This window comes from Sinohyriopsis cumingii, chromosome 11, assembly GCF_028554795.1.
Source record: "Sinohyriopsis cumingii isolate HCF-2022 chromosome 11, ASM2855479v2, whole genome shotgun sequence".
NCBI classification, from domain to species: Eukaryota; Metazoa; Mollusca; class Bivalvia; order Unionida; family Unionidae; genus Sinohyriopsis; species Sinohyriopsis cumingii.
The window spans coordinates 60,386,236-60,398,702 of record NC_142971.1 but is presented as its reverse complement, the minus strand read 5'-3'; the positions used below and the strand labels follow the sequence as shown (position 1 = coordinate 60,398,702).

The 12,467-nt window shown below is 31.5% G+C and overlaps 1 protein-coding gene across 2 annotated transcripts in view; it reads right to left on the bottom strand.

Annotated features, from left to right (window-relative positions):
* The window catches only part of LOC149788536 (protein CFAP276-like), a 39,795-nt gene that overhangs the window by 16,152 nt on the left and 11,176 nt on the right, over positions 1-12,467 (bottom strand). Inside the window, exons 2-4 of one of the 2 annotated variants that reach the window (XM_089974554.1) lie at positions 5,042-5,274; positions 3,844-3,962; positions 27-100 (exon numbers count right to left, since the gene is read on the bottom strand). In XM_089974554.1, the coding sequence (XP_089830680.1) occupies positions 30-100; positions 3,844-3,962; positions 5,042-5,274 (423 nt within the window). In that variant the 3' untranslated portion in view covers positions 27-29. The remainder of the gene's footprint in view (positions 1-26; positions 101-3,843; positions 3,963-5,041; positions 5,275-12,467) is intronic. The other variant, XM_089974555.1, reaches the window with a different exon arrangement.

Sequence of the window (12,467 nt, the reverse complement as noted above, 5' to 3'; positions counted from 1 at the left end):
AGTGTCAAACTAAGAAAAATAGAGACCAATTATGAGGTGAAAAATCCTCCATCTGGTTTACGAGAGTAACCCCTGTTGGTAGTCTGTGTATGATGACTCTCTGGAAAATAGTGACATGAAAAAACAAGATGGCAGAAAGGCTGACAAATACATCAATCTGGATGACTCATGTATTTTAAATGGAAACCATGGAAAAGGTCGAGACACATAAGCTGGTTTGGTACAGAAATAAATTTAATTCTTACACATCTGCAAAATGTAAGGTTCTATCCAAATGAGATGTATGAACACGAAAAGTATTATTTAACAACTTTAGCTTTCTTTTAATAGAAGATCTGAGCATGTTAATGGTGATCATACTGTCATACAAATTTCATATCTGTTAATGGTGGTCATACTATCATACAAAGTTCATATCTGTTAATGGTGGTCATACTGTCATACAAAGTTCATATCTGTTAATGGTTGTCATACTATCATACAAAGTTCATATCTGTTAATGGTGGTCATACTATCATACAAAGTCCATATCTGTTAATGGTGGTCATACTATCATACAAAGTTCATATCTGTTAATGGTGGTTGTACTATCATACAAAGTTCATATCTGTTAAAGGGTGTCATACTGTCATACAAATTTCATATCTGTTAATGGTGGTCATACTATCATACAAAGTTCATATCTGTTAATGGTGGTCATACTGTCATACAAAGTTCATATCTATTAATGGTGGTCATACTATCATACAAAGTTCATATCTGTTAATGGTGGTCGTCCTGTCGTACAAAGTTCATATCTGTTAATGGTGGTCGTACTGTCATGCAAAGTTCATATCTGTTAATGGTGGTTGTACTGTCATACAAAGTTCATATCTGTTAATGGTGGTCATACTGTCATACAATATTCATATCTGTTGATGGTGGTCATACTGTCATACAAAGTTCATATCTGTTAATGGTGGTCATACTGTCATACAAAGTTCATATCTGTTAAGGGTGGTCGTACTATCATACAAAGTTCATATCTGTTAATGGTGGTCATACTATCATGTCATATCTGTTAATGGTGGTCGTACTGTCATACAAAGTTCATATCTGTTAATGGTGGTCATACTGTCATACAAAGTTCATATCTGTTAATGGCTGTCATACTGTCATACAAAGTTCATACCTGTTAATGGTTGTCATGCTATCATACAAAGTTCATCTCTGTTAATGGTGGTCATACTGTCATACAAAGTTCATATTTGGTTGGATGTTTCCTAGTGTGAAAAACACACTGATAATATTAGTTAAAAACTTGATTTCTGGAAGGAATGCAGCTTTAAACCATACTCAGAATGGAGAGGTAACCCCAAAACTTTAGGATGGAAACAGGTAGAAAGCCTATTTCTGGTACATGTATATTTAAGATTCACATAGGTAGAAAGCCTATTTCTGGTACATGTAGATTTAGATGGAAACAGGTAGACAGCCTATTTCTGGTACATGTAGATTTAAGATGCACACAGGTAGAATGCCTAATTCTGGTACATGTATATTTAAGATGTACACAGGTAGAAAGCCTATTTCTGGTACATGTATATTTAAGATGCATACAGGTTGAGAACTTATTTTTGGTACATAAATACAATGGCAGTAGTAGTTACAAAGAATGCTTATCAGTTTTCTAGGCATAAATTTATATGAACATTAAATCGTATATAAATATGTAATTCAATGCACAGGAATAAACAATGTGTATACATACATACATAGATACATAGATACATACATAGATACATAGATACATACATAGATACATACATATATACATATATACATACATAGATACATAGATACATACATACATACATACATACATACATACATACATACATACTGTGAAGATGAATGTACAATGAGTTAAATACCAGCATGCTTGCAAATGTAATAAAGTCGTCAAGTTCTAAAAGTCAGTTTTATTTCATAACTATTATACAGTAGCTAAAAAAACCTGGATTTAAAATGACATTGTTCAAGGAATTTTAGCCTAACATTACCACATGCTTGAGAGTTGCAGTCAGACCTCATGAAAAGAATTGAATTATTACTTATTTTACCCCCTGATCTGAAACTAAATGAGAAGAAGAAAACAAATTCAGGTATTGTGTGAGCAATGATATATGGGGCTGAATTTCGCTTGCTTGATCATAGGGGCATGAGCACTTTAATTTTTTTAGTTTAGGTTTGGTCTGATCCTACGACTCATTGGTCCCAAAATCAAACTAAAATAAAACAGTATATATATTATTATGTTCTATGCATTTTCATATCATATCACACTTTTCATTTCTTATCTCTCCTTACATTTGCATCTACATGGTACATTTCAGCTGTTATAATGTGATCAAGACTAAATTCACTTGCTTTTTTTTTGGTTGCAATAACGGCTGGGTCCTAGGGTACGATTTTTGGGACAAGGAACTCAGGCTTAGGGAAGTTTTTGCCTGCAATACCAGACTGAGTCATAATCACCAAGGCATTCATCATACCTTTGAGAATGCATCAAACAGCCTAGTGACTGAGACAAAGAAATTTTTAATTTTTTTATGTACTATCTTAAATCCAGTCTGTGCTTATGGCAATATCAATACACTGACAACTTATTTAGTATTTGCACTGTAAACTGCTTATCTTGAGCTCTGTACTGTTCTAATTTACATATAAACCATAGCAATGCAAAAAAGATTTCACAAATGCAGGGGGAGAACAGTCTGAAAATAAAATTTAGCACAGTTCGATACAATGATGGCATTAGTATACTGATGACAGTTTGCAGATTTTACAAAAACCATAAATATGTGCCCCTCCAATAAAGGCAATTTGTTGTAAAACAGATTATTACCCAGTGCTGTTTCAAGGAAAAATATGGTGCCCAGAAAGGGCTGTTGAGAAATAAAGTACATTACCCAGGGTTACCATGATAAGCCCTTTAAGAAGACCATAAAAAGTCCCTAACCACAAGTGTTTTATTTATCTGGCAAACCAGAATTCCTCCTGATCAAAATCTGAAGATGCCAGACTTGTCCTGTAATTCTGTTTTAGAAGCCTTGGCTTCAGTCTATGGAATCCTTCAAATGTGATGACATGGATATAGAATTTATGATGTATTCACAAACTCTGTTCAGTTTAAAAATGGGTTTTAACTCAGTCAATTTTTTTTACAACATTAGGTATAGCAATCTAAATTTGGTTTAAATCCATGAAACCCTTCAAAAGTAACTGGTACCAAACAGAAATGGAACACCAACAATGAAATCTAATAGGGGTCAGTCACATTAAAACAACAAAGAGACATCTTCAAAAGTTATTAATTGGGAACAGATTTAATTATTCAAAGGTCAAGGTCAAAAAGGGTCAAAAATGAATTAGATTTGGACAGGAAAACAAATGAAAATCCAATAAAATCCAGACCTTTTCATTTAAAACCTAAAACTAGATTTGGTTTCATACTAAAAAGTCCTTCCTAAGTTTCAGAGCACAGGTTGAATTCCTGACACAAAGGCAAACTTCAAACTCAAATAGAGGCCATAACTTCATCAAATTTAATAAAACAAAAGTGAACATTAAATAAGACCAGAATATTATTTAACATCAAGCACCAACTTATGGCTTCAATCCATTTAAACCTTCAGATGTTCTTGAGCAGAAGACAAAAAAAATCATGACATGCAACACGATATAAAATGATGGGCAGTCAGACATGATTAATTCTATTTGCCCTCATCCAAACTGGTAATAAATAGCATAATAAATAGGTGAATATTTCTTGGATATACTCTTACAATTCAGAATACTTACCTATAGCATTTTTTATGCTGTGTATACTCTCTTTCTTCTTCTCTTCCTGTATTTTGAGAGGGTAGTTCATTGGTGGTGGTGGAATAATGATTTCTTTAGATCTATTTTTCAGGACTCGGCTGAAATGTTTTTAAAAAATGTGAGCATTTATTTTAAGTGTTCCTATTATGCTCTCTGTATTGACGTATAAACATGATATATGCACTGATTTGCCCCATCAGGAATTCTCACACAAATAAAATATAAGTTTGATTTTGAAACTCTTTAACATCTTTAGCTGCTGACTAAAGGTTCCAATCAACAGTTTCACATTGTTACATTTGTAAAAGAAAATGTGAGTTCCAACATTTTACCTATAGGATCATGTTATTTAAATAATATGCTAGTACTGACATGAATTAATTTTATTTAAGAATTCTATATGTTCCCGATACTGCAGATATATTGATTACCACAGGTTTCAAAACTATGTACACACAATGAACACGCAGCTTTAGAAAGTTGAAATATGTACCAAATTTTTAGATGACATTAAAATAGTTGAGCCCCCTAGGTTTCCTTCAAATTTCATTAAGAGGAAGGAAAACTAAGTTGCAATATGAACGTATGTATATAAATTGCTTTGTACTAAAGCAACATGAGATTTTACACCCAAAAATATTTGTACTCTAGTTACACACACACACACACACACACACTGATGTTCCCTGAATCTATACATAAAAAGTCTTTATTAATGAAAAACTTTCATTAAAAGAAAAATGATCTGCAGCATGCAATAAAACTGTCATGAAAACTTGGATTAAATTTTTTATATATTCTGGCTATTACAAAGATGTCGGAGATGCAAGGAGCTTTCTGTCTGGCTCTGATCAATTACATCTCACAGTTAGCCAGTGATGAGAGATCAGCAGGCAATCATTGCCTGCCATGTGTCCATGACAGGTGATCAGTGGGCAATCATTGCCTCCCACGCATCAATGAGAGGTATTCAGCAGGCAATCATTGCCTGCCATGTGTCAATGACAGGTACTCTCCAGATTTCTCCTCTTCAAAGATCATCTCATACAAACATTTGAGCTAGCCTTCGTGAGCACACTGAAGTAATAAAAAGGTAACAAGGGTCTTGTTAGAATATCTGCTATAACACAGGACTGAATCTCATTAACACAGGAAAAAAATATTTAAAAAACTGTACCCATGATCTTCTCCTACAGTTTCTGGTTGATAAAGTGTTTCATGTTTAGCTCTAAGGAACTCATCATGATGGTTATATTTTGCTTTCAAGACAAAGTCAAGACTGTCTCGAGGAGCATGAGGATCGCTGTGGAAGATCTCTCGTCGTGAGGCTGCAAGCGTCACAGTGCAGTTAAGCCTGTTCCATGGGTCCTCCTTCTGTGCCAGATGTGTCGGTTTATCATAGGGGTCATACTGTAACACAAAAAGTAGACACCAATGTTAAATATCAAGGCTGTGGAAGGTAGTATGGTCACTACAGCTATTGTTTTATCACAAAGTATAATAATAACAACAAAATTAAATAATAAATATGGCACAATTTTATGTAACATGATTGTTCTCTCATATTTCAATTTGTTTATAAGACCAATCAGATATGTTTCTTTGTTAATTATGAAAGGCAATTAATTCATTTAATTTAGCAATTGCTTATCGGAACAAAGACACAGGGAGTATCAAAACTAAAATTAGAGCCAAGAACTTTTTTTTATGCTTTATATATTTGGTAATTCATTCATTGTACTTTCAGAAACTATCATTGTCTAGTCTGGCAAAATTCGTTTTCCCTGTTTTAATAACTGCTAACGATCGTGTACTTCAAACTACTTCAGGCTGAATTTAATACTACATGGGAGCAGTCATTTTGGTCAGCTGTGTGTTTGGATTATGTACAATTCTCATAAGTACAATGTCCAAAGACATTTCAGCCACAGTACACACATATACCATAGAGGCAAGGCTACATTCTCTCCTTTGTGCAAATTGCAAATACAAACAGCTTCACCTTGCACATGTCACTCTGTTATAAGTTCACAATATTTGTAGAGTGACCCCAAAGGGTAACACTTTTCTGTAAGAAAATATAGTTTTATAGACAATGTAATTGTTTTCTTATGTTTTTCACAATGAAAATTCCGCTTTGATGCTTTATGTTTTTGTATCCAACTACATGAAAATTCCACTGAGATACTTTATGTTTTTGTATCCAACTACATGAAAATTCCACTGTGAAACCTTATGTTTTTGTATCCAACTACATGAAAATTCCACTGTGATACTTTATGTTTTTGTATCCAACTACATGAAAATTCCACTATGATACTTTATGTTTTTCATTGAATTACATGAAAATTCCACTATGATACTTTATGTTTTTCATTGAATTACATGAAAATTCCACTATAATACTTTATGTTTTTCATTGAACTACATGAAAATTCCACTGTGATACTTTATGTTTTTGTATCCAACTACATGAAAATTCCACTATGATACTTTATGTTTTTGTATCCAACTACATGAAAATTCCACTATAATACTTTATGTTTTTCATTGAACTACATGAAAATTCCACTATGATACTTTATGTTTTTGTATCCAACTACATGAAAATTCCACTGTGATACTTTATGTTTCTGTATCCAACTACATGAAAATTCCACTATAATACTTTATGTTTTTATATCCAACTACATGAAAATTCCACTGTGATACCTTATGTTTTTGTATCCAACTACATGAAAATTCCACTGTGATACTTTATGTTTTTGTATCCAGCTACATGAAAATTCCACTATGATACTTTATGTTTTTGTATCCAACTACATTAAAATTCCACTATGATACTTTATGTTTTTGTATCCAACTACATGAAAATTCCACTATGATACTTTATGTTTTTCATTGAACTACATGAAAATTCCACTATAATACTTTATGTTTTTCACTGAACTACATGAAAATTCCACTGTGATACTTTATGTTTTTGTATCCAACTACATGAAAATTCCACTGTGATACTTTATGTTTTTGTATCCAACTACATGAAAATTCCACTATGATACTTTATGTTTTTGTATCCAACTACATGAAAATTCCACTGTGATACCTTATGTTTTTGTATCCAACTACATGAAAATTCCACTGTGATACTTTATGTTTTTGTATCCAGCTACATGAAAATTCCACTATGATACTTTATGTTTTTGTATCCAACTACATGAAAATACCACTATGATACTTTATGTTTTTTGTATCCAACTACATGAAAATTCCAATATGATACTTTAAGTTTTTCATTGAACTACATGAAAATTCCACTATAATACTTTATGTTTTTCATTGAACTACATGAAAATTCCACTATGATACTTTATGTTTTTGTATCCAACTACATGAAAATTCCACTGTGATACTTTATGTTTTTGTATCCAGCTACATGAAAATTCCACTATGATACTTTATGTTTTTGTATCCAACTACATTAAAATTCCACTATGATACTTTATGTTTTTGTATCCAACTACATGAAAATTCCACTATGATACTTTATGTTTTTCATTGAACTACATGAAAATTCCACTATAATACTTTATGTTTTTCACTGAACTACATGAAAATTCCACTGTGATACTTTATGTTTTTGTATCCGACTACATGAAAATTCCACTGTGATACTTTATGTTTTTGTATCCAACTACATGAAAATTCCACTATGATACTTTATGTTTTTGTATCCAACTACATGAAAATTCCACTGTGATACCTTATGTTTTTGTATCCAACTACATGAAAATTCCACTGTGATACTTTATGTTTTTGTATCCAGCTACATGAAAATTCCACTATGATACTTTATGTTTTTGTATCCAACTACATGAAAATACCACTATGATACTTTATGTTTTTTGTATCCAACTACATGAAAATTCCAATATGATACTTTAAGTTTTTCATTGAACTACATGAAAATTCCACTATAATACTTTATGTTTTTCATTGAACTACATGAAAATTCCACTATGATACTTTATGTTTTTGTATCCAACTACATGAAAATTCCACTGTGATACTTTATGTTTTTGTATCCAACTACATGAAAATTCCACTATAATACTTTATGTTTTTCATTGAACTACATGAAAATTCCACTATGATACTTTATGTTTTTCACTGAAGTACATGAAAATTCCACTGTGATACTTTATGTTTTTGTATCCAACATCAAAATTGTTTCAATTGGACTATCCTCTTTAAGGGATATGAAATATGGATCCACAGTTTTTGTTGAATATTTTAAATTTAGTATAAATGATGTAAATGAATATTATTTAAAAAAACAAATGAATAAATAACAAAAGGTTAATTGAAATCAAAATAAAAAACAAATGAACAAAATATGAATAAAGGTAAGGTTTTAAGAACAAAAATTATATGCATAATGAAATATAATATAATATAATATAATATAATATAATATAATATAATATAATATAATATAATTAATGTAATGTAATATAATATATAATATATTAAAATATAATATAATATAATATAATATAATATAATATAATATAATATAATATAATATAATATACATTCTGGTTTTGAATGAGCTTGTACAGTTCTGGGTGATAGCAATAACTATATAAATTAATTCAGCAAATAGTCATCCTCTGGTGAACACTCATAATGTTTAAACAATCCTCTAAGTTGCTAACCTGCTAATAGATAGAAATCTTAAGTAAAGAATCAACATGTGTCATGTGTTTGTCTTTATACAGGAGCATGTGAAGTATGCACATAGAATAAGCTATAGCTGTCATTACACATGTGGTATATTATAAAAATTCTTAATTAACAATGGCAACATTTCTAATTAGCAGAACTATTTAGATATGCTCTAAAAACTGCAATTCATTCTAATGTTCATCTTTATAATTAAGAAGCATGTTAGTTGAGCTCCCAACAAAACTGGGATAAAACATCTTGAGTGAAACATCCCAGTACAACCAGTACTGGGACTATTTATAAAGGGCAGACAATTCTTCATTGACTTTGGCCCTGTACATTTATCCTTTACTATATGGCAAGTAAATAATGGTGAAAAGCCTTCTCACAAAACATGCTCTTTTGGTAAAGTGCATCTTCTGCATAGTGATAAACTGAAATATTGAATTCATTTCCAGTGATTTTTTCAGGCTTCTAAGTACTTCAGAAGTGAATACCAATGTCAGGAAGTAAAATATAATACAAGCCAAGAAAACTACATTTTTCTTATATAAATTCATTAAATTAAGTATATGTTTACCATAAATAAAAAACATCCTCAATATTTCACACAATACAGACATTTCTTTTGCAAAGGCAAAGAATGTGCATATAACATCACACGATATTGCTGTTGTTCTTGCATATTCCTCCAAATTAAGTTTAAGAAGCATTCAGACAATACACATTTTAATCAATACACAAATATAGCAGCAAAGGATGTGAACCGACCTTTTGCTAGAACGTCATTTTTGAAAAAAATAAAGCTTCCTACGAAAATGAAAAAATAAGGTCAGTAACATCAAACTGAAGCCTCTAACTGACCGAAAGTTTCACTAATGTGATTTGTTTATTTTGTCAGATTTTGTTAGCACTGTATAAACTTTAGTTACCTATGTGCTATTAATGTTGCTCTGCAAAATATTATTTTCTCTGGAGCATGTTTACTATGGTGTCACATGTAGAAATAGACTACTATAAGGTGCATCAAAATGGGTGATGTATTTTCACGATCTTTACAGCAATTGGTTATCTTGATGAAAGAGGAGTGTGGTGAAATATATCAGTCATTTGTTATCCATACTTTAAAATAACTAGATTTATGTTTCTGAAGTAATGAGAGATATTAACTTTGAAAGAAGTTTACTTATGAGAAGGTGAAAGTAAGTGCTTAAGTGCATTAAAACCAAGGACACTACAATACATTGCAAAAGCCCATAGCAATCAGTATTTTAATCAGGAAGTCTTTTTTTTCATGACATCTAAAGCATAGGGCATTCAACAGTCAGGACTGAACAGAGTTTGGTTAACTATATTAGTGTTCAGTTTTTAGAACAACAATTAATATTTAAGATTAATAAATGATCCTACATGACCGTGTTGACATACACTTTAGAAGAAGTGAACACAACATTATATTAGCAGCAGAGGAGGTGAACAGACCTTTTGCTAGAACGTCATTTTTGAAAAAAATAAAGCTTCCTACGAAAATGAAAAACTAAGGTCAATAACATCAAACCAAAGTCTCTAGCTGACCGAGAGTTTCTCTAACTGGGTTTGTTTATTTTGTTACTTAATTTTTGTTGTTCGTGTTTTTCTAAATTTGTATGTACGTTTGTTTACCCACCGGACATTTCATTGAGGTCGCACCTCCTCTGCTGCTATAAATGTGTGAGTAATTAAATCAATCTCTCAACCAAATATTTTATCAAGACCTGTATGATATCATGATCGAGGATCATGTAAATTTATTGTCATAAATCCGTGTGGAGCAGATTGTGTTTTTGAAAAGAATTTTTGATCTTATTCATGTCCATATTCCCACTACACCAAGTCTGATGAATATTTCGCAGAGTATGTGTATCAACTCCATTAAACACAACTAAAATATTGCAGTTATCTCTGATCACTTTAGGTATTTGTGTATATCATTGAGTAACATAAATCACATCTGTGTTTTTATGTCTGCCTCAAGAAAATATTCTTGCTGGATTTGATTGTTTGTCCAGCATTACGTTGTCATACACTACTAAATTATTAATAAATCCATCGAGGTCATCTACAGATGGGGCTTCATCAATCAGTGATAAATTCAATAATAACGTTACCATCTTTGTCCAACAATTTTGCATTTTCATTAAAATCTTTAAGTACATCGTAACATCTCTGATCATCAACTGACGGAGCTACTAAATATAACTTATCCCATTTGAGCCATCTCATTATCAAATTAAGTAATAACTGTGTTTTAGGTCCAGATGGATCTATTATTCTGATGGAATTCGGTAATGCTGAAATATATTTTACTGGTTCTTGTTTTTGTGACAATGATATCCACGTTATGCAAATATAATAAATACTATGGATTTATATTGTGTGCAATGTAGAGCATCCGCCCACACAAGTGGATTAACAACAATAATATAAAAAAATAAAAAATGTGCACTTACAGGCAAATGTGTCAAATGTGGTACAATTTTTAAAAAACATTATTTCTGATAATAAAATTGGTGGTGATATTGCTACTTCATTAGGAAAATTACCAGGAACTCTATGTGCTAAATACCCAGGAGAAAAACATTTTCCTGGATATAATTATTGTGGTCCTGGAACCAGACTTGATATCGGATTTGATGAGTGAGATCAACCAAGACCTGGAGAGTATCCAATAAATGCTATTGATCAAGCATGTCACGTTCATGATGTAGCTTATACAAGTAAAGAGCTGCAACAATGACATATTGCAGATGTGAAATTGATTCACTCATTAAATTCCATAAAAAATAAATCTTTTAGAGAATCATTAGCTAATTGGTTGATAAGATCTGTGATAAAAGGTAAACTAGAATTATAAGCCAGTAATTAATCAATCGATTATTATAAAATAATGGAATCGATTTACTATATCCCATGAGGATAGCAGCAATTAGTAAACTCACTGTTAGAGCAGCGATTAGTAAAATCGCTGATGCAGCAAATGCTACATGTTATGTTGCTGCAAAATGGTTAGCATGACAGGCAATATGCAAATTTATCTACCATCACCTAAAAATGTTCAGCAAGCACATTTTGATGTCAGCACTCCTAATGAAGTTCATCAAGCAGGTATTTTATTTTTACCACATGATACTATTAAAATTGGAAGACGTCAATCACATACATACAAATACGCGTTAACTGTCATTGACGTTGCAAGGAAATATAAAGAAGCAGAACCATTATTAACTAAAACAGCAACTGAAGTTTCTTCTGCTTTTGAATGAATTTATCAACGAAGACCCTTACAACAGCTATAACTATTACAGGTTGACCCTGGCAAGGAATTTCTTGGTGCAGTATCATCTCTGATGAAAAAACATGTCAAAATTAGACCGGGACATACCGCAATTCATTGTGATCAGGCAATTGTTAACCAATTTAATCGAACACTTACTGAGCAGTTATTTGAATATCAATATGCAATGGAAATAATTCAGAAAAATACGAGATCTCGCTAATGAGTTGCAAGATTACCAAGTGTGATGAAAATTGTTAATGTAATTACCAATAAAACACATACCAATACAACATCAATATTCAAAACAACCAGTATTAGGTAATGTGACTGTAAGGTATTTATATGAACCTGGTAAGCTTGAAGGTGGTAAAAAAAGAGTGACTGATCCTATTTTATACAATGAAAGTGAAAGTATTGACAATGTCACTGATGAAAATGAAAGTTACAGTAATGTCATGGTCAATTATTCTCTGACTTTTATTCTACCTGAGAAGTAAAAAAAATAATTTGACTTGACTTGTACAATTCTTTTCTTGATAATTTGAATATACCCATGAAA